General features: G+C 36.6%; 1 protein-coding gene across 8 annotated transcripts in view; it reads left to right on the top strand.

The window, feature by feature from the left end:
* LOC121878166 (zinc finger and BTB domain-containing protein 24-like) overlaps window positions 1-14,158 on the top strand; it is a 94,656-nt gene extending 80,498 nt beyond the window's left edge. For 7 of the 8 annotated variants that reach the window (XM_042384199.1, XM_042384201.1, XM_042384195.1 and 4 more), the window contains one exon: window positions 8,445-14,158. In XM_042384199.1, the coding sequence (XP_042240133.1) occupies window positions 8,505-10,700 (2,196 nt within the window). In that variant the 5' untranslated portion in view covers window positions 8,445-8,504 and the 3' untranslated portion in view covers window positions 10,701-14,158. Of the gene's footprint in view, window positions 1-2,440; window positions 2,591-8,444 lie in introns of those variants that run through there. The other variant, XM_042384203.1, reaches the window with a different exon arrangement.
* Window positions 14,159-23,660: the final 9,502 nt, after the last annotated feature.

Raw genomic sequence — 23,660 nt, 5'->3', positions numbered from 1 at the left:
CGGTAATACTTCGTTCAGTTACGTATTGCTACCCATAGCGTTAGACCTGGGCCTGTGCCAGCTGTCAAGTACTACCTACCCTCCCCCACGCCCCTCGCTCCTCCACCCTCTCCCCATCTGCCGTTGCTGGAACCCTTAATAAATGAATAAATTAATATAAACGTTATGTATTTTGCACAAAGATAAAAATTAATCACCTGTATCACATTACAGTAGTGATTTAACAGTAAAAAGTGTATATACGTATATATATTCCACATACACATAAGTATAAATAAAAAGTTTACTGATGATCGATCAACGTCCATACCGGTTAACGTCACGTTTCAAACGAAAGCGTAACTTATTATTGCATATAAATATATATAATAATATATATATATATATATATATATATATATATATATATATATATATATATATATATATATATATATATATATATATATATATATATATATATATATATATATATATATATATATATATATATATATATTTCATGTAAATCACAATGAAAGCGTGGATAAGATAAATCTTGAAAAAATCACTGCAGAAAATGGAAACAGCAATTACCTTGGCTAGTCTTTATTCAAGACATCTTCAGAGCAGTGCAGTTGCCTCTGAAGATATCTTAAACAAAACAGCAGAAATATCTATGTTTATATATATATATATATATATATATATATATATATATATATATATATATATATATATATATATATATATATATATATATATATATATATATATATATATATATATATATATATATATATACATACATACATACAACCTCACTTCGGGTCACATTCCCGCTATGTATACCCTTCCAGAACCCAGGATGCTCACATTCATGGTGGGTGTACCCTTTACAAGTGAAGTATAATTTTTATTTACTCATAAAATTCATACAAATTATCCAGCAGAATATAATTTACATTGCTGGAATTCTACAATTTGATGATCTTTTGAATATAAACATCACTAGATTTTGCATTAGACATACAAATTTTAGATATAATATTTACTCTGAGTAAATATTTATCTTTTTGTAAAATATATGACATTTATATTCAAAATATTCCTAATCTTACAAGAATCCACAATGTCAATTATATTATCCTAACTTGTTCACATTTATTATTTATTACTAAAAGGTAAACAATCTGGTATTCCCACACATTTATATGGTGAGGACGGTTGGTGGTGTGGAGAAGGAACAGCGACGACCACCAGGCATGTGTGAAATTTTTTTTTTTTATACAAGATTTTATTTTAGCTCATAAAATTCATACAAATTACCACGGCAGAATATAATTTACATTGCTGGAATTCTTACAATTTGATCATTTTGAATATAAACATCATATATTTGGATTAGACATAAATTTTTAGATATAATGTTTACTCTGAGTAAATATAGTTATCTTTTTCTTGTAAAATATATGACATTTATATTCAAAATATTCAATCTTACAAGGAATCCAGCAATGTCAATTATATTATCCTAACTTTAATCTGAGGTAATATTTAATACTAAATGTTAAAATCTAGTTTTCACCCACCCTTTCTCTTGAAGGGAGGGGTGGTGGGGAGGTGGGGGGAGGTTGGGACGGACTGACCATCTGGCTCTGTTGGAAGGGGGCAAACAAGGTGGGGTACTTTGATTGACAGATAGTGTCGTGAAGAATATATTTTTTTTTACTAGAATATTTGTTTTAGCTCATAAATTCCACAAATTACCCGGCCAGAATATAATTTACATTGCTGGAATTCTTACAATTTGATGATCATTTGAATATAAACATAGATTTTGCATTAGACATACAAATTTTAGATGTAATGTTTACTCTGAGTAAATATGTTATCTTTTGTGAAAAAATATATGACATTTATATTCAAAATATTCCTAGTCTTACAAGGAATCCAGCAATGTCAAATTATCCTTATCCTTTAGTTTGAGGAATTATTTATTACTATACCTGGTTTCCCCAAAATTTCTCAGAGGAAGAGCCAGGGGTGTACTGAGAAGAGGGGAGAGTCAGTCATTTGAATGGACATTAACTTGGCGACTGTATTTCCTCTTAAGTATTATTAGTGCATGTACCATCATAAAATTAAGATGTTATTTTTACTACAACATAGGTATGTACTTAAAAAAGTGGGTTGGGGTCGGGCGGTTTCTATTGATTAATCCCATATGTTCTGTTGTTCCACTTAACGGTTCATAACACGGGACCCTCTGGGTTCTATTGACATCATTAAGTGGAATTTTTAACTGTACTGTACTAAGTTAATTACTAAAATGATTATGTCTGGTGCTAACTAAGGGATATTTATACTTAAATTAATCACTATCTTCAGAATTCCAGCAATGATTATATTCTCCTAGGTCAAGTCAGTGACATTTATAAACAAAAATAAAACCCTCGTTAATCTCCCCTGGCTGTCGAGAATCCACCTCCCCCCTCCTCCCAGCCGGAGGGAGGAGGGTCTATTGGAGGGTAAAAGTGACTGCGACACCCTCCTCCTCCAAAGGGTCACCTCACTGTTTGTCTGAAGTACTGACTCATTCATGATACAAGTATGTTTATTTGTTTTTAATTAATTATTACAGATACGTTACTGTAATAAACTGTGCTTACAGTATTAATACCTGCACCCTTCATTGTAAAAATTATCAATAACATGTAATAAATCAGTGTATTCACTCCCAGTAAACACTGCTCCCTACACTGTCACTATGTTGAAATGAACTGTAGTTTGAGCTGATCCCCATCTAAGTTATTATATGTCTTATTTGTGTCACTTATGTTACTTGTATATTATTTGTAATTCAGAACCCATTCCCCAAATATGTAACTGTATATTTTCATTTCACAAGCTCTTCAATAAAACCTAATTATTATTATTATTATTATTATTATTATTATTATTATTATTATTATTACAGTATAGTACTACAGTTAGTTCTGCTATAACGCGATAGTTGTGTTCTTGTAAAACATCGTGTTATAGAAATTCGCGCAATAGAAATAACGGCTTATGGAGAAAATAGGGTTAGGTGCAGATTACTCGAAATCGAAAAAAATTTAGTAGTTAGCCTAACACAAAGGATAGCACAGTCTAAATAAATGTTACATTCATATCTAATAATGAAATCATACAGTAAATGTAACACTTTACCTTGAAAAAATATGAATATAACTTGATGGGGAGAAGGGTGATTTTGCTTGATAACATCGAGCCCAAGTGTTATAGCCTTTATCATCACCGAATGCAATCACCAGAACGCTTCTGGAGATATTCTTCTTTACCTTCACAGTTAATACCCAAAATTGGAGAAATAGAAAGCAAAAATCGCGTTACAGCAAACAAGCATTCGCGTTTTACAAATATCGTTCCTCTATTCATAAATTGCTAGGAGCCAATTCTTGTTGTCAAAACACGCGTTATAGCAGAACTCACTGTATGTATATACCTCATAGGTAAAAAATAATGCTATTCAAGACATATTCACGTCATAAGACCCACTAATCCCCCACCCATCACTGGGTGACCTGACTTTGCATCAGGTCGGGTTAGTAACGTGACCCAATAATCTTCCACCCAAACTTCATCGCAAGTGTTAAGACATGATAAGTTATGTATTACAGTCAATTGAGTGAAGTGTGTAACAAAGACGTGACCGATCACCCAAGCGACTAACGAGCCTATCAGTGGTGAAGAGGATAAAAGTAACACAGTTTTATTCACGCCCGTATCATAAAGAGCCTTTGTTTTTTAATTATATTTATTTAACCAAACCTTTAGATAAAGTATTCAGAATTATTTTGAGAGAAAAAATGTGTTTAACGAAATTAGAACTGATTTTACTGACTCCGGTATCAGCATTTATTATTTTTAATGGAATTCCCATCTCTATATCATATAGAAATGTTTTGTTTTAGGATATCTTATTGGAAACGTTTGGTAGAGAATTTATTAAGCATCATTATTGTATCAAATTCATCTCCCTAACCCGGGGCTTAAAGGTTAAGGGCAGCCTTTATTATACAGAAGTTTAAGGGCAACCTTTAATATATAAATGTTTAAGGGCAGCTTTTATTATACAGAAGTTTAAGGGCAGCCTTTATTATACAGAAGTTCAAGGGCAACCATTACTATATAAATGTTTAAGGGCAACCTTTATTATACAGAAGTTTAGGGCAGCCTTTATTATACAGAAGTTTAAGGGCAACCATTACTATATAAATGTTTAAGGGCAGCCTTTATTATACAGAAGTTTAAGGGCAGCCTTATTATACAGAAGTTAAGGGCAACCATTACTATATAATCATTTAAGGGCAGCCTATATTGTATAAAGTTTAAGGCAGCCTTTATTATATAGAAGTTTACAACCATTACTATATAAATGTTAAAGGTCAGTCTTTATTATATAGAAGTTTAGGCAGCCATTACTATATAAATGGTTAACAGCCTTTATTATATAGAAGTTTAAAGCAGCCTTTATTATATAGAATTTTAAGGCAACCATTACTATATAAAACATGTAGGGCAGCCTTTATTATAGAAGTTTAAGGGCAGCCTATATTATATAAAGTTTAAGGGCAGCCTTTATTATATAGAAGTTTAAGGGCAGCCTTTATTATATAGAATTTTAAGGGCAACCATTACTATATAAAACATGTAAGGCAGCCTTTATTATATAGAAGTTTAAGGGCAGCCTTTATTATAAGAAGTTTACAGCCTATATTATATAAAGTTTATAAGGGCCTTTATTATATAGAAGTTTAAGGGTAGCTTTATTATATAGAAGTTTAAAGGCAGCCTTATTATAAAAATTTAAGGCAACCATTACTATATAAAACATGTAAGGGCAGCCTTTATTATATAGAAGTTTATACAGCCTATATTATATAAAGTTTAAGGGCAGCCTTTATTATATAAAGTTTAAGGGCAGCCTTTATTATATAGAAGTTTAAGAGCCTTTATTATATAGAAGTTTACACTTTATTATATAGAAGTTTATAGCCTTTATTATACAGAAGTTTAAGGGCAACCTTTAATATATAAATGTTTAAGGGCAGCTTTTATTATACAGAAGTTTAAGGGCAGCCTTTATTATACAGAAGTTCAAGGGCAACCATTACTATATAAATGTTTAAGGGCAACCTTTATTATACAGAAGTTTAAGGGCAGCCTTTATTATACAGAAGTTTAAGGGCAACCATTACTATATAAATGTTTAAGGGCAGCCTTTATTATACAGAAGTTTAAGGGCAGCCTTTATTATACAGAAGTTAAGGGCAACCATTACTATATAATCATTTAAGGGCAGCCTATATTGTATAAAGTTTAAGGGCAGCCTTTATTATATAGAAGTTTAAGGGCAACCATTACTATATAAATGTTAAAGGTCAGTCTTTATTATATAGAAGTTTAAGGGCAGCCATTACTATATAAATGGTTAAGGGCAGCCTTTATTATATAGAAGTTTAAGGGCAGCCTTTATTATATAGAATTTTAAGGGCAACCATTACTATATAAAACATGTAAGGGCAGCCTTTATTATATAGAAGTTTAAGGGCAGCCTATATTATATAAAGTTTAAGGGCAGCCTTTATTATATATGTTTATACAGCCTCTATTATATAGAAGTTTAAGGGCAGCCTTATTATATATAGAAGCTTATACAGCCTTATTATATAGAAGTTTTATACAGCCTTTATTATGCAAAGTTTATATAGCTTATTATCATATAAATGCACGGGCAGCATTTATTATATAGAGCAGCTTTCTATGGGCAGCTTTACTTATACAGAAGTTTTAAGGGCAGTCTTATTATATCGGTTACAAGCAGCCTTTTATTATATCGAAGCTTATGGGCAGCCTTATTATATAGAAGTTTAGCAGCCTTATTATATAGGTTTAAGGGGCAGCCTTTATTATACAGAAGTTTATGGGCAACCCTTACTATACAAACATAAGCAGCCTTTATTATATCGGAAGTTTAAGGGCAGCCTTTATTATACAGGAAGTTTATACAGCCTTTATTATACAGAAGTTTAAGGGCACCCTTTATTATATGGAAGTTTAAGGGCACCCTTTATTATATAAAAGTTTAAGGGCAGCCTTTATTATACAGAAGTTTAAGGGCAGCCTTTATTATACAGAAGTTTAAGGGCAGCCTTTATTATACAGAAGTTTAAGGGCAGCCTTTATTATATAAAAGTTTAAGGGCACCCTTTATTATACAGAAGTTTAAGGGCACCCTTTATTATATGGAAGTTTAAGGGCAGCCTTTATTATATAAAAGTTTAAGGGCAGCCTTTATTATACAGAAGTTTAAGGGCACCCTTTATTATATGGAAGTTTAAGGGCAGCCTTTATTATACAGAAGTTTAAGGGCAGCCTTTATTATACAGAAGTTTAAGGGCAGCCTTTATTATATAGAAGTTTAAGGGCAGCCTTTATTATATAAAAGTTTAAGGGCACACTTTATTATACAGAAGTTTAAGGGCAGTCTTTATTATATGAAAGTTTAAGGGCAGCCTTTATTATACAGAAGTTTAAGGGCAGCCTTTATTATATAGAAGTTTAAGGGCAGCCTTTATTATATAGTAGAGTTTATGGCACCCTTATTATATTAAGGGCAGCCTTTATTATACAGAAGTTTACAAGCACTTTATTATATGGAAGTTTAAGGGCAGCCTTTTATTATACAGAAGTTTAAGGGCAGTTTTATTATGCTAGAAGTTTAAGGGCAGCCTTTATTATATAGAAGTTTATGGGCAGCCTTATATAAATGTTTAAGGGCAGCCTTATTATACAGAAGTTTAAGGGCACCCTTTATTATATGGAAGTTTATACACCTCTTTATTATATAAAAGTTTTAAGGGCAGCCTTTATTATACAGAAGTTTAAGGGCAGCCTTTATTATACAGAAGAAGTTATACAGAAAGGGCAGCCTTTATTATATAAAAGTTTAAGGGCACCCTTTATTATACAGAAGTTTAAGGGCACCCTTTATTATATGGAAGTTTAAGGGCAGCCTTTATTATATAAAAGTTTAAGGGCAGCCTTTATTATACAGAAGTTTAAGGGCACCCTTTATTATATGGAAGTTTAAGGGCAGCCTTTATTATACAGAAGTTTAAGGGCTGCCTTTATTATATAAAAGTTTAAGGGCACCCTTTATTATACAGAAGTTTAAGGGCACCCTTTATTATATGGAAGTTTAAGGGCAGCCTTTATTATACAGAAGTTTAAGGGCAGCCTTTATTATATAGAAGTTTAAGGGCAGCCTTTATTATATAGAAGTTTAATGGCAACCATTACTTTACTGTATAAATGTTTAAGGGCAGCCTTTATTATATAGAAGTTTAAGGGCAGCCTTTATTATATAGAAGTTTAAGGGCAGCCTTTATTATTTTTAAGTTTAAGGGCAGCCTTTATTATTTTGAAGTTTAAGGGCAACCATTACTATATAAACGTTTTCGGGCAGCCTTTATTATTTTTAAGTTTAAGGGCAACCATTACTATATAAACATTTAAGGGCAGCCTTTATTATTTTGAAGTTTAAGGGCAACCATTACTATATAAACGTTTAAGGGCAGCCTTTATTATTTTGAAGTTTAAGGGCAACCATTACTATATAAACATTTAAGGGCAGCCTTTATTATATTGAAGTTTAAGGGCAACCATTACTATATAAACATTTAAGGGCAGCCTTTATTATATTGAAGTTTAAGGGCAACCTTTATTATATACAGTCATGGATGTCTACTAGGGGAGCAAGAGGGGGCAGCTCCCCCCCCCCCCTTCTGGATCAATCTTGTATCAGAATATATAAGTAAAACATACCCAACAAAAGAAGGGGATTTGAAATCTAACAAAAACAAAGGGAAGGAAAAACAAGCCACTAAAATATTATCCCATTGAGCCCAACTGTGGGGGCTTGCCTATTCCCCTCCCCGGAAAAGTTCCAGCAGACCCCTTGTCCTTCCCCTGGAAAAGTTTTTGCAGACCCCTTGCCTTCCCGCCTTCCTGGGAAAGTTTCAATAGACCGCTTGGTCCTCCCCCCCGGAAACGTTCTGGAAGATGCTCTTGTATGCAGTAGAAGTTTAAGGGCAGCCACTATAAGTTTAAGGTTTAAGGTAACCATTATGATATAGAAGACATTCTGTATTTGTTTCCTCTGGAATAATCCATATTGGTCTTGTGGGTATGAAAAAAAAAATGCAAATGTCTCCATGATGTGTAGTGTCAAAATCATTGAGGTTGCTTTAAAGATACTGAGGTAAAAGCCAAGAGAATTAATGAAAAATCTGTAGATTTTTTTGTATCATTTATTTAATAAAATTCAATATATCTAGATAGAAAAAGCTTTTTGTGTACTGTATACAGTATTTCATGACATTTAATTAATTTTCCAGGAATGTGGTTGTAAATATTATCCTCCAAGGAAGTAGTCCACTTCCAGCAGGACAACAGCCATGGATCCACTTGGAGGACAGCCGATACCTCAGGCAACAGTTCAGCCAGCTGTTTGGTATAACTACAGTACATACAATGAACTTCTTGTTAATCCGGTGCAAGTGCAGGTGGCTGTGCCAACAGTTCAGATGGTTGCTGCACCATCACAGACTCCTACTCCTGCACCAACACCTGTTCAAACACCTGTACCACAGGATCAAGTAGCCTTAACTGTCACTATGGTTCCATCAAAGTCAAAAAAAACAAAAAAAAATTCACCTGATAATCAAGAACGTAATTTTCATTGTGAAGAGTGTTGTTCTTCTTTTACCAATAGTTCTAACCTTCGGAGTCATATGCGCATTCATTCTGGTGTGAGACCATATGTGTGCGTTGAATGTGGAAAATCTTTTATTCAAAGCTCCAATTTAAAGGCACATAAGCGTGTACACACAGGTGAACGGCCATATCAGTGCTCAGAATGTGGCCAGACATTTTCTAGGTCTTCGCACCTAGTAGGTCATAAACGTACCCATACAGGAGAAAGACCTTACATCTGTGGTATCTGTGGAGAAGCATTTTTCACATCATCACACTTAAGAAATCATGTGCGACGACACACTGGAGAAAAACCATATGTTTGTCAGTTTTGTGGAGATGCTTTTGGACAAAGTGTAGAACTGAGAGTTCATATGCGACACCACACAGGAGAGAAACCTTTCAATTGCCATGAGTGTGATACAGCATTTGTAACTACTCGTGATCTTAAGGCTCATCGCAAAACACATCACTTAGGCTCTAAACCTTTCAAATGTGAACAGTGTGATAGATTTTTTCGCACCCCCACATTTTTGAGTAAACACCAGCTTCGTTGTAATGGCCCAAGACCCAAACGGCCCAAAGGGAGACCTCGCAAATATCCAAGACTTGATGGAGAGGAACCACCTTGGAAAAAGCCCAAGAAGCGAAAGAACAAACAACCTGCTGCTCCCACTGATAGAGTTTCACGATCTAGGACCAGAGCAATTCGTGATGCTCAGTTAAAACAAGAGGAAGATGACTTACTTGATGAAGTGGAGAGGGAAAACAATTCTGAGCATCAACAGGAAGAAAATGAAGTTGACTGTGAGCCAATGCACATACATATAGATGAAAATTCTCATTTGAAATCAGAAGGATTGGTATCCGATGCGCATATCTCACAACTCCCAATGGTTCCAATGGTACAAGTGATGTTAGACAACCTTGGGCATGAAGCTGATGGTTTGGAGCACTCTCAACCACAGGCTCTAGTGCTTCAATCTGCATCATCTGCTGTACATGCAATTCATGGTTTACCTGAACAAAGCCAACATCAAATTGGAGTTATAGATCTATCTGGCCAACACATACATCAGGATGATCACCAACAGGTGGTTTCTGTTAGTCAGAGCCTTGCCATGGTTTCTACACATCAACCATTGACTACAGTTACAGCTAGCCATCAGCAGCTGCCAGTGATCAGTGCACATCAGCAGTTAGCATCTGGAGCACCACATCAGCAGTTGACTGCTGTGACAGGACATCAAATGCCAGTTGTGACAGCCCATCAGCAGATGCCAGCTATGACAACACATCAGCAGATGCCAGCTGTGACAGCACATCAACAATTGCCTGCTGTTACTACTCATCAACAATTACCAGTTGTGACAGCACATCAACAATTGCCAGTAGTGACAGCACATCAGCAAGTACTGGCTGTGAATGCTCATAAGCAGGTTCATAGTGGCCCTCATCAGTTACCAGTGGTAGCTGCTCATCAGCAAACTGTGAGTGCTCATCAGCAGTTAACTGTAGTAAATGCACACCAGCAAACAATGAGTGCCCATCAACAGTTACCTGTGGTATCTGCTCACCAGCAAGTTGTTAACCATCAGCAGTTGCCTGCTGTAACTGCTCATCAACAAAATGTTAGTGCACATCAGCAGGTTGTTGTTTCAGCCCACCAGCCTGTCTCAGTTGTAACAGCTCATCAACAGGGCTTAGTTGTTTCAGCCCACCAGCAAGTGCCTGCTGTGTCTGCTCCTAAGCAGAGTGTTCATGGTACAAGTGAGAGTTCCCAGGTGATATATGGATCAGGACAACCGTATGTGGTAGATCTCTCTAGCCCTGCACTTACCACACAGGTTCCCATTGTCAATCAAGCCATTGCAACTACTCATTACACCAGACCATAGTATAATGTTTGCTAATTGGTGACATTTAACTTGTATCTAATGGTTGACACCACATGAGTTTAATTGGGAAAATTGGTTTCTCACCTGAATCACACCAGCTCAAGTGGAAGACTATATACTGTAGTCTTAAAGTTAATTATTTTAGCACTAAGTTAAACGGAAACTCTTAGTGATCTGTTAACCTAAAGTCCCTTGAAGGCCAACATACGATTAGGTCACAGTAAGATTTAAAATGCTGGAATCTTCAAAGTATATTATGTTAATATGCATTAGTACTGTATTATTACCATTCTCACTGGTGTTTTTGCATTTGTAATTCCACATTATATGTGGTAAAAGTTATTAATGTCTCCATTAGATTTAATTTAGTGATTTGGGACACATGACAAGTATAGCCTCTATGCATTTTTAACATGTTACTATCTGAGATTAAGAATTGGTAAAGTATTTTATATTTGCAAACAAAAGAAGACGATATATGTGATTGCAAATACTGTAGTTCTGTACCTAGTAAGAGAACAGCTCTGTAAGGTAATTTTTATTCTAATTTTAAGGCCATAAATGAGGACAGTGTTCCTATTTTGAGTGATGGTATTTAAATATACTTAAATAATGTACTGAGTTAGTCTATTGTAATTCATGAAAACTTGGTGATCCTCTTCATAATTAGGGCATTGAATCCAAATCCAGGTACATTTTTGTCAAGTCCCAGTTTGCTGTCATGAGAAAATGATTATCTGTTTTTCTTATTGTCAATGATGAATAGTTTATACAATGCAATTAATAGATTCTCACATATCATTTTGGCATGTGGTCATTCAAAATCTGAAGTGTGTGTAGATATTCATAATGTATGGTTGAATAACACACACACTTTTTTTAATGCAGGCATTGTTTAAAAAAATTAATAGATATCCATAGATGAGTTCCTTAATTCCAGCTTTCAATATGCCTTATCTTCTCCATTATGGCAAACTTGTCGAAGTGGTTAGAAAGCATGAATTATTCATATAATGTACATAGGAAGAAGTCTTGGTCCGGCATTTGGTATGATGAGTCTATATTAGAGTTTGATTTTTTGTAAAGGATAATAAAAAGATCTTGTTATAGTAGTGCCTCCTGAGGAACAGATTTTCTAGAACTTATTTTTTCTGTCAGACAGCAAGATGGGATTACCTGTAACTTATTTTTGTTGTTATCCTCAGTTGAAACTTGAAAATTAACGTGTATATTTATTTACTATTGATTATTCCTAAGATGAAATGAAAAAGGATTTATGTATAGCTAATATGAAAAAAACGGGATAGGAAGATAAGATTTTTTTATGTATAATATCGATGCTCATCAGTACCTAAAATATGATGGCACCGTGCCATTGTCTAATTCACTGCTAACTGTTAAAATTTCTGCATCATCATGAAACTTTCACCACCAATTTTAAAACCTGCTTTTGACCATTTATAGGTCCATTTCTATGACCAAGGATATTGAAGACAGTAATAAAGTAATTTAATTAGACACTAAACTCCCTATCTGAAGTTATCATTTGTAATAAAGTACAATGAACAGGAAAGGTTAAAAATGGCCCTGAAATGGGTCAAATGATATAAAAAGGGGATTGCTAATTTGAATCACTCACTTTTCCATTGATAAATATAGAGTTGTGTGGTGATCACTGAATATGAAAAGACTTGTATTGTTAATATAATGACCAGCATAATGAAATAATAAATAAATTGGTTGTCAGTGTGTCTTGTTACTTAAGAGAATCTCAGTTATTATGATACTTATGTAATGGAAAGAGCTTTTTGGCTCAGTTGGTAGTGCTCTGGACTTTTAACTCATTTTGTGCAATTCAGTCCCATGGCCAGGCAGGGTTGTTGAGGCATTTGTGTGCTGGGTTGGCCACCAGCCAAGTCAGTGCCCTAGGCTCTGCTAATCCTCACCTGTGGGGTTACCACCCTACAAAGAATGGGAAATTGCATGAAGGAGGACTTGGGTAATTGTAAATTTTTCATTCAGGATGTGGAAAGAGGCCTTTATTGTGTTTTGTGCTGATTTGAACTCAAACAATGTCATGTAAATTTTACTTGAAAGTAAAGTACAGTATGTTTAAGGAATGTTTAACGTATATAATATTTTTCACACATACATAAAAGTAAATTGAACTTAAGTGTTAATGGTAATCTGAAAGTAAATGTCAAAACTACAGAAGATTGAACTGTTGAATGATATGCTTGTGCAAGATACTTGTACAGTATAGTATTATACTTATCATGTATACTTCTTATTCCAACTACAGGAGCTTATGGCTTTGATTGGTTACTTGTGTGATCTCTTCTGGGAGTGAAATAAGCATGAAGTCAGTGGCTCTTAGGCATGTCTTACTGTAGCATATACACAGTACAATACTGTACTTATAACTGAAAGGCTCTTAAGTGCATATGTATTGTTTTAAACCTAGAGCACTTAGCAGGGGGTGAGGCTCTCAACTTACCTTAAAGATATGCAGTGATCATATATATTTATGATTATTTTATGAATACTTTCTTGAATAAGTATTTCACATTTCAGATATTTTGCTAAAAGTTATTTGTACTTGGAAATTATTTTGCTTATACTGTATTGTGTATATATATGTGTTAAATTGCTGGGTCAGGAACAAAAATAAGATTTTATTTCCCAAGAAATTGTGATTGTATTCGCCAAAAATATAATAAAAATTGATCTGTAATATTTAAGAAAAAAGTAGTTTATTGAAATTTTTAATAAATAAGTTTGAGAACTTTCTGTCTGTTTGTGCTTTCAAATTTGAGTGGAGCAACCTATAGTGTGATGGTCAACATGCTCACCTCAGAAGTAAGTGGTTCTGGATTCGATCCTCAGGCAGGGTAAAACTATTATATTGTCAATTTTCTATGCCACATGCCTCTGTCTACCCAGCAGTAATTGGGAACTTGGAAGTTAATTGATTTGTGGATCATGTTCCAGGTTAATGGTTAACCAGTGCAGTTGTCGAATTGTCCGGTCTTCTTGTGTTATTCCTTAACACTGGGTCACACACACCTAGTTAACTTAGAGTGTGGTGGTTGTGTTGGCAACAGCACCTTAACCTTAAACAAATTCATGCCCAGGTGGCCCTAGGGCCGGCCATCCTCAAGCACGAGGGTCAATCATTATACTGTATGACACTTAGTTCTATCAGATGTACATACAATAAAAATATGGAAATAAATGGTGGTAGCTTTGCTGAAACAAGATACAGTGCGAGTGATTTTACACCTTTGCTTCACCTTCTTGATATAGAAGGAAGTTTGCTTGTGTCTTGCTTCTCTCTACATTTATTTTTTTACCCTTTCTCTAGTGTCCTATCCTGATAGATTTTACATCATGGTTGCCATACCTTGTTACACTATCCAAATAACTTGCATACTGTGAAATAAAATATATTACTCTTTCTTTAGGTTTCATTTTCCATAACTTAAATATTTTCTTAATCTTTTGAACATGAATCACAGCAAACAATGTACAGTAATGTATTTGTATGTTTGAAGTATACTCACAAATTGTTAAAACTATTTGAATTTATAATTTGCAACAGTGGCTTTCAGTATTCATGAGTTTGCAGCCTTTTACCCTACCCCTGCATTGCCTTCCATCCATCTTACCAACTCAGTTGTGAATTCCCCCTCCTTCCTTAATAATGCCTTCTCAGCATGAGTGGAGCAGCTGTAAAGGCAGAAGAAATTGACTGTGTTAGACAAAACTTAGACATGGTAGCTACAGGTCAAGTGTTTCTTTCTGTAATAGGCAGGTATTTTTGGTGCGAATGACTTTACTCTCTGGTACACTTGGCATAGATCCTGGGGGGGGGGATACATCTGCAATCAGGTTGGAGGGGAACATATTTTTGTTTTACAATAAATGATACAGGTTGACAATCCCTTAAACGAAAACCTTGGGACCAAATGCATTTCGGTTTTTAGAATGGTTAGGGTTTTTTTTTTTTTTTTTGTATACAGGGATCAGCTCACCCGGGCACAGGTCACTGACCCACATTGGGGCCTGGGGGCTAAAATATAATAATAATAATAATAATAATAATAATAATAATAATAATAATTCATAGGTCTAGGTCGTGTTTCTCACTTTTGATCTTTTTTCATTCTTGTATTTCTTTATTATTATTATTTTATTATTACAGTATTATTGTTATTATTATCATTGTTATCATTCTTATTTTATTTTTGTGTATTTTTTATTAAAATTTGTATTTACTATGAATAGTTATTATTATTACTGTACAGTGATCCCTCGGTTAACGAACGCCTCGGTTAACGTAATTTCGGTTAACGAACTGCCTTCCATAAGAATCTTCAATTCGGTTAACGAATTTCTTACGAACCGACCTCAACATGTTTTCGCTTGCACTGGCCGGGCAACCAGCTTTAGTATCAGTCCACCAATACATTAATCGGTTCTAGGGCTTAAATTCCTTACTATTTTAGTAAATATCAAGAAGTTTATACTATTCAATAATTTTAAAAGTTTAATATTAAATTTTTTAGTCATTTTAACAATTATTGAACATAATTGAAGGTAAAGTGACTAGTTTAATGTGCGGCATCCAGCCTCTTAACACAGCAAACAGGCGTTAGTCTCTCTGTATTCACTGGAGGTAACATCTTGCTTGAGACTCTCTTCAACTAAACGCTTTTTTTCTGTGTTTCCAAGCAAATTATTGGTCATTTTGATATACAGTATATTTTACATATTGACAATATATAATGCAGTGCAGTGTTGATTTAAAGAAAATAATCTTGAAATACACTAATAGAACTAAAATTTTATGGGTGAAATGGTGCCATGGGGTGACTTCTCTTCCACCCCAATGCCTTCTCTTCTTCCTTCTCCTCCACCCCCATTCTAATTCCCATCATCATCATCATCATCATCATCATCATCATCATCATCATCATCCAGGAGCCTTCTACATACACACCTCAAAGTAAGTGAACTTTTCTACCATTTTTGTTGAATTTAGGAAATTTTCGGTGAGCTGGAACCAATTACCCAAAAACCCATTGAAACAATGGTTTCGGTTAACGAACTTTTCGGTTAACGAACAACCTGCTGGAACGGATTGAGTTCGTTAACCGAGGGACCACTGTATTATCATTATTATTATAATTATTATTACTATTACATTTTCATCCCCCAGGCCCCAATGTGGGTCAGTGACCTGTGCCCGGGTGGGCTGTTAACAAAAAACAAAAAAAAAAAAAAATTTGCTCTACAAAAAAACTTTCGGTTTTCAGAGCTTTTCGGTTTTTGGAATTTCGGATAAAGGGTTGTCAACCTGTATTGTCCAAAAAATTTTCTTTTTGAATATTATCTTGAGACAAATAAAAGGACAACTTACAGTATTAAAAAACCATTATATCTCCTGTAGTCCTTTGAATAATGTAATTTTGCCTATTTTTATCATGCTTTCAATATTTTATGTTACTTGAAAACATGGCCAAGATCTACATTAACACCGAGACATTTGAATCCCATCACCATACAGTATGTCCTGTTAAAACAAAAAAGTGTTGAGGCTTCAGAATTTGTGAACAAATCAGCATGAAGGAAATCTGTGTTTGGGAATACATTTTACCCTCGTTACTTCAATAAAAAATGGGCTCTAGGTCACTCGAATTACCGAAAAATCAAAATTAACCGAGTCTGGAACAGTCAACCCTCGAAGATCGGGACTAAAAGTTGGGACCACCTGTCCAATAAAGTCAATTGCCTGTTTCTTCCGGCGAATATACTAAATGTATAAGAACGATAAATAATTATAAAAAAAAACAAAAAAACATACAGTACCGTACTTTATGGAGTATATGACAACCCCCATTTTAGCAGGGAATATTTAGAAAAACTTTGGTGTGTATTTTCCTCTTGTAGCCATAGTTTTCTTAAAATAGTATATACCATGGAGGTATAAAGGGTGGAGGCAGCATGTCGCATGCTCCCAGTACTGTCAGGTGAAGCCAATTCTCCCCCAGATAGGCTCACTTTGTGTAGGCTGGTTGCACGCCAGGAGGCTGAGTGACCCTCATTGACACTAGTTTGCACTGTTTACACTCATAGCATCCCTAAGTGATTAAGTGAAATTATATTTTTATTTTCAACCATTTATTATATACTATAGTACAATAAAACTACATTTCAATGAACAACACTAATTATTAGCATGACTTATCCTTATCATGGGACGAGCCTGGTATCCTGAGCACAGGATTTCTGTGCATTTTTACCTTGCCGACTGATCATTAGATTCCACTGAACAACATTAACTTATTCATGCTAGTTCTACTTTTGACAGCTTTGAAAGATACGTTTTGTGCTGTGAACTGTTCGCCTGCATATGTGTATCTCACCTGTAGATGGGTCTCAGCTACTGCTTTGATTAGCAATACAGTGAGTTCTGCTATAACGAGTGTTTTGACAACGCGAATTGACTCTAACGCGATTTATGAATAGAGGAATGATATTTGTAAAACACGAACGCTTGTTTGCTGTAACGCGATTTTTGCTCCCTATTTCTCCAATTTTGTGGTATTAACTGTGAATATGGTAAAGAAGAATATCTCCAAGAAGCGTTCTGGTGATCGCATTCCCGGTGATGATTGTAAAAGAAAGGCTATAACACTTGAAGAGAAGCTCGATGTTATCAACCTCAAACTCACCCTTCTCACCCATCAAGTTATATTCATATTTTTTCAAGGTAAAGTGTTACATTTACTGTATGATTTCATTATTAGATATGAATGTAACATTTATTTAGACTGTGCTATCCTTTGTGTTAGGCTAACTACTAAATATTTTTCGATTTTGAGTAATCTGTACCTAACCCTATTTTCTCCATAAGCCCTGTTATTTCTATTGTGCGAATTTCTATAACACGATGTTTTACAAGAACACAACTATCACTTTATAGCAAAACTGACTGTACAAGATGATTGTTGAGAGGATCACTTTCTGACATGTGTATTGCCAAGCCTGGGGATATAGTTTTGTTCAGGAACTCTGACAATACATAAATTACAATTTTGTGGCAATCATATGTTGACAGTTTTGCATAGGGGTGTATTTTACTAGCAAGCAATATTTTTTCTCTGAATATCTTTTTGTATAAACAAGATATAGCAAAATATTAGATTCCCTTTGGTTTTTATAGTGATTAATGCATGAGTTTCATCAACATTTTGGGTAAATAGTACAGTAATACCCCGATTTACGCGGTCAATTGAACCCGCGGAGTAGCGCGTAAAACGAGAAACGCGTAAATGGAATAACAACATATGGGATTAATTGAAATAGAGACTGGGCCCCCAAACTCCTCTTTTTCCGACACAATACGTACGTTGCAGTAAAAATAACATCTTAACTTTAAGATGGTATGCACACACACATAATATAGAAGAGAAATATCAATAAGAGAATAATTTACTGTACCAGGTAAAAGAAAAATCAAGGTTTAACACTTACGTCAGGTTAGGTTAGGTTAGAAAAAATCAAGGTTTAACACTTACGTAAGGTTAGGTTATGTTTTAAAAAATCAAGGTTGAACACTTACCTAAGGTTAGGTTATGTTAGGAAAAATCAAGGTTTAACACTTATGTAAGGTTAGGTTATGTTAGAAAAAATCAAGGTTAGGTTTAACACTTACGTTAGTAGAAGAGATGGGTCGGCGTACGGGAATGGCGGCTGGTTCCGAGGCAGAGGGCAGGCTACTGGCCCTCAGGTGAGTCACCATCACTGTCCTCCACATTTGTCAGGGCCTCCCTGACAAATCCCTCAAAGTCACCATCACTGTCTCTATCACTATCACTGGCTTGGGCTGGCTGTGGTGGGTTGCGGGCAAAGAACTCGGTAATGCTTTGTTGTCGGCTACTGTTGATGTTGTCGTGATACACCTTGATCTACGGCTCCATAGCCTGCAACAGCTGGGTAGTGAAGACTTCATACCGGTTATTGTTAGGGTCGTCGGAAAGGAGGAGTTTCAGTTTCTCTGCACACTCGATGGCACCCCTAACATTACCATGCGTTAACTTGTGTTCTTCTCGGGATGACGCACCACCTGCCTCTTCACTGACGTGATCGTCTTCTAACATCTCGTCGGCAGTCACCTCAGGATGTCTTCGTTGGTGGTCTCGGAGAAGCCTTTAGCTGTAACACTCTGCGCAGCTTCTCTTGCAAGGTCCACTGCCACTGCAACAGACTGAACCTCACCATTCACAGGTTGACTCTGCCTCCCACCTGGGATACCTTGCAACACATGCCTCCATGCGTGACGAACCGTTGCTACAGACAGCTGATCCCATGCCTCCACCAAGAAGTCCACAGCTTTCTTGACGTTAAATTTCTTCCAAAAGTGTTTCACGAGAACTTCATGATCCGCCAACTGTTGTTCCTCGTCCTCGTCGCTCTTGCTATCGGTGTTACCCAGGTAACGTAACTCATCCTTGGTGTTGGTACAGTCGTTCAGGAGCTTAAACTTCTTTGCAGAGTATACAGCTTTCACATTGCAGATTAATTCTTGGTCCATGGGCTGGATTAATGACGTAGTGTTGGGAGGAAGGAAGACCACTTTTACGTTGGGGTGACGATCCAACAGTAGGGGCAAGTGTCCTGGTGCGTTGTCAAGGAGCAACAAAATCTTGAATGGAACATTCTGTTGCTCGCAGAATTTCTTTACGTCGGGAACGAAACGGGCATCAAACCAGGAGAGGGACAGAGCAGAGAACATCCACGCCTTACGTGCGGTCAGCCAGTGGACATTTAGCTTGGTCATGTCCACGTTCTTGTAGGCTTGCAGGCTGTGTGGATCACCGATAACTTGAGTTTACAGGAACCGGAGGCATTGGTGGTAAACAGGACGGTGATGCGCTCCTTCTGCAACTTCTGGCCCCGACACTTGCTGGCAGACTGGACAACGAAGGTCTTGGAAGGTAGCTTTTTCCAAAACAGACCGGATTCGTCCATGTGGAACACCTGGTCGTCGGTATACTGTCCTTCCTCCATAATCTCATGTAAGAACGGAGGAAAATCCCTAGCTGCAACACGGTCAGCACTCGCTTCTTCACCACCAATGTTAATGTTGGTAATCTTGTTCCTATTCTTAAACCTTTGCAGCCACCCAGAGGAAGCATTGAAGGGTTTGGGCTCTGCAATTCCCATCTTACGTGACACTGCTGCGTACAGTTCACGTGCGTACTCCTGAACTGACCGGATGTTTACCGCCATGTTCCGTCTTGCCTGACGAATCAAGTAACACACAAGTAAATTTTCTGTCTTGAGAAGCACCTTGTTCTGGCAATACTTGATCATTGAAGCACCTGCAGACTTTGTGATGTTCATGTGATCTTTTATCTTGGCTGCATCCTTCTTTATCGTCCGGATGGTAGATTCGTTCACGCCATGCTGGCGTCCCAAATCAACTTGTCTTGTTCCGTTCTCCAACTCTTGAATAATCTTGTAGTTCACATCGTAGCTTAGGGCACGTCGTATCTTCTTTGGCTTAGGGCGGCTGGGTCCAGGTAATGCAAGGTTTTTCTGTGGTGTTGGTGGTGGTCCAGCGGCAGCCATTCTTACGGAACAATAGATACCTGTATGCACTGTGTGGCCGGGAGGGATGTAGCTGACGCGGCTAGGTCAAGCGCCTTCTACTCGCCAGCGGGAAGGCACGTCATATTACATTAAATCAATCACAGCTAGCGGCGGAGGGAGGTAAGGATGCGTGGCCCCAATCAGTCCGATACGTCATATGACGTTACCGATAACGCAACAGAGGCATCCACTGCGCAAACGACTCGCGCCGCGTGCCCAACATGGCGGGAGGTTTGAAACCAAAAATGGCGGCACGGCAGGACCGCCAGCCGCTCTCCCCGTATATGAGTAGATGCACTGCGTAAAGTGGGCATTCCGGTTCTGGCGGGGTACCGCGTAAACGGGAACCGCGTAAAGCGAGGTATTACTGTACACTACAACATGCTTCACACTTCAAATATTTCTTAAGTTTCACAGAAACAAAACCAGCTATACAGTATATGCAACTATATTCTCAGTACAGGGTGAAACCATACTAGATGAAACTAAATTTGCATTTCCCTCTCCTGAGAGCACATCAGATTCCTCATTTTGATAAATGTTATCTTGCTCAAAGACCCTGCTTTTATCAAGAGAAGAGTTAATTAAATTGCTTGATGGACCATTGGCATTAAGATCCTTTAAATAATTACTAGAGGCAGTCAGGATTGGGATAGATTCTAAAGCTAAGCAATTTCCACAAGTCACTTCTTTAACATAATTGTGTGTTAACACCTTGTAGGCTGCTGAGAATTGCCGAGCCATGGGATTGTTGTTGCGCCCTCCCATATTTCTAATTTTGCCCAAAAATAGAACTGTATGATCCTGACTCATCTTGTAAGTTAAGAAATAATCCAAAAGTGGTTTTGAAGTAACAATTAGCATTTTGCTAATATTTTGCAGACTTTTGCAGCACACAAGGAATCTAATAAATCCTGTTTTTCTTCTCGATTAAACAATAGACAACTTATCAGGCAGTAATGTTAAGGAAACCAGATACTGTTGTACACTTTCAATGAACTTCATTACCTCTGAATTATTATCTGCTTGCAAAGGCCGCTTTCAGCCGTAACTACACAAATTCCGAGAATTCATGATGCAGACCTTTTTATTCCTGTAACTGGTGGGGACTGACAATGAATTGCCACTCAATTGTATTACCTTCTGCTTCAAAAAATTTACCTAGATTGCCAAAAGAATTTCTTAACTTGAACATATGACATGGATCAAGAAAAATGCACACTGGCTCTCCTGTAGCAGGATGATTAAAATATGACTTTATATTTTCAGGATTCAAGCTGCAACCGAGATTTTTCATCACAGCTAAATTAGGAGCTGCACCATCAAAAGTTAGAGATACAATATTCACTCCAACTGAATGAAGTTTGTTCAAAGCCTGCAAAACTAAATTACTGCTTTCATTACCGCAAAGTCCATAATAACAAAATAGCCAATTGGTAACTTAAAAGTAAACTTGTGTGACACTACCATAAAAGTGAGAGATTCTTTAGCTACAGGCAAGCAATCATCGTCTAGTTCAATCCCCACGTCGATAAACCCGTGATTTTTTTGCCAACCTATTCAACATGTTGATGAATAGCCATTTCATCCAAAGAAAAAATATTACCAGAAGTTTCGTCCGTGGATTTCTTGACCTTCTGCTTGAGTGCACTGAATGATGCCTCGGTAAATTCGGGTTTCACTTCTACTGTTTTGTGCCATTTTTCCAGCGTTCGTGGATGCGGTAGACAAGTATCAAATGTTTTTCTTATGAATTTATATGCTTGTGGAGAGTAAAAGTTCAAAGTGAGAGCAAAACTTCTCAAAGAAGGGGCATATTGAGCATGTACTGGCTTACTGCTAATCTTAGCAATCTGTCTTTTCACAAGGTTAGTCACTCCACCAGCACAGGATTCTAAAGTAGTCAGACTGTCTTCACTCACTAAGTTTGTTTTTCTTTTAATACACTAATCACAGAACACAAGTCGGTATTTTTCTTTTTCAGTCGTGTTTTCTGTTGCAAAAATTTTATTTTTTTCCTAGACTTCACAAGTTTTTCCTCTAATTTCCTCTTCATCACTTTCAATGGAGAATTTGCTAAATTAGCTTCTAGATGATTTTCTGCTACAATAAGAGTGGAAGCTGCAGCTTCAGATGAAGAACGCTCGCAAACAGTCCAAGTTTTGGGTGGGCTTCCTAGTATTTGTCTTTTTCTGTAGGTGAGCAGGGAAAGCCTCTAATATACAGGGAACAGCATTTTCTCATAGTCTGACACAAGACAAAGAAGTTCTGTCGAAATCTTCAGGGGCAAAATGCTTAGAGCAGAGACTTGCTTGTTTGCCGGGTATGTACTTTTCTCTTCGTAGAGCCCAAACCTATTTTTGCCTTCTGCACGGGTCCTTCGGCAGTCTGTGAAAAAGATTAATTTCGAGATGTAATATTAATCCTCTTTCATCCCATGTGTGTATATAAGAAAGAGCTTCCTGTTTACTATCAAGCACATTCGTTCTGGGAGGTAAACTAAAAACAAAATTAAAATTTAACTTACTGGTGAAATGTAATATACAAATCAGACTTCTTGTTAGCCCTTTCATTGCACCCAAATGCAATACAACTGGTAGGTATTGTAGAATACCCGATCACTGCTGGGTAGATACCGCAGCCACAACCTCTAACACTCACTGCTGAGTTAGTACTGAGCATGTTGAACATGTGTGAGCCATGAGGAGAGCAAGCTTAACCTGTCCTGAGAGCAGCAGTGTCATGGGTTGCGCTGGGCCTACCAATGTTACCCAACTCCAATGTCTGTTTTACTGGAGATAAGACACTAGGCAAGCCTTGACTTTGTCATCACTATTTCATTAGTGGGTATGTAAGTAACCAGTGTGAAGGTATCTAACTCTACGGTAAGAAATTAAGAAACACATAATATTATATCCATCCAGACATAAATCCGTGACAAGCAGCCTGCAGCACGTTGGCTGTCAGTCAGGCTGCTGGCTTTAATATGTCAGGCTGATGCTGCCTCCAACCTTTATACCTCCATAGTAGTATATACAGGCAAATCCCGTTATTCATAGCCTCAGTATTGTAACCCCATTTGTCCGCAATCATTATTGTTACCCATTTCCACTATTCGCAATGGTTTCCCCCTTTTTTCGCAAATTCTTACCAGCAAAAATTTTGAACCGCGTGCCTCAACCGTAGCGTAGGACAGCGTGTGTTTGTATTCCTCCGCCATACGCTTCTGCTCGCCTCAGTCTCACACATGCTGGCGTGTGTTTTGTGTGATCTCGCAGTTGTGTTTTGTGTGATCTTGCA

This window comes from Homarus americanus, unplaced genomic scaffold (assembly GCF_018991925.1).
Source record: "Homarus americanus isolate GMGI-L3 unplaced genomic scaffold, GMGI_Hamer_2.0 scaffold45562, whole genome shotgun sequence".
In the NCBI taxonomy this organism is placed as follows: Eukaryota; Metazoa; Arthropoda; class Malacostraca; order Decapoda; family Nephropidae; genus Homarus; species Homarus americanus.
Note: the sequence above shows the minus strand (reverse complement) of the source record. Positions and strands in the feature narration are given on the sequence as shown.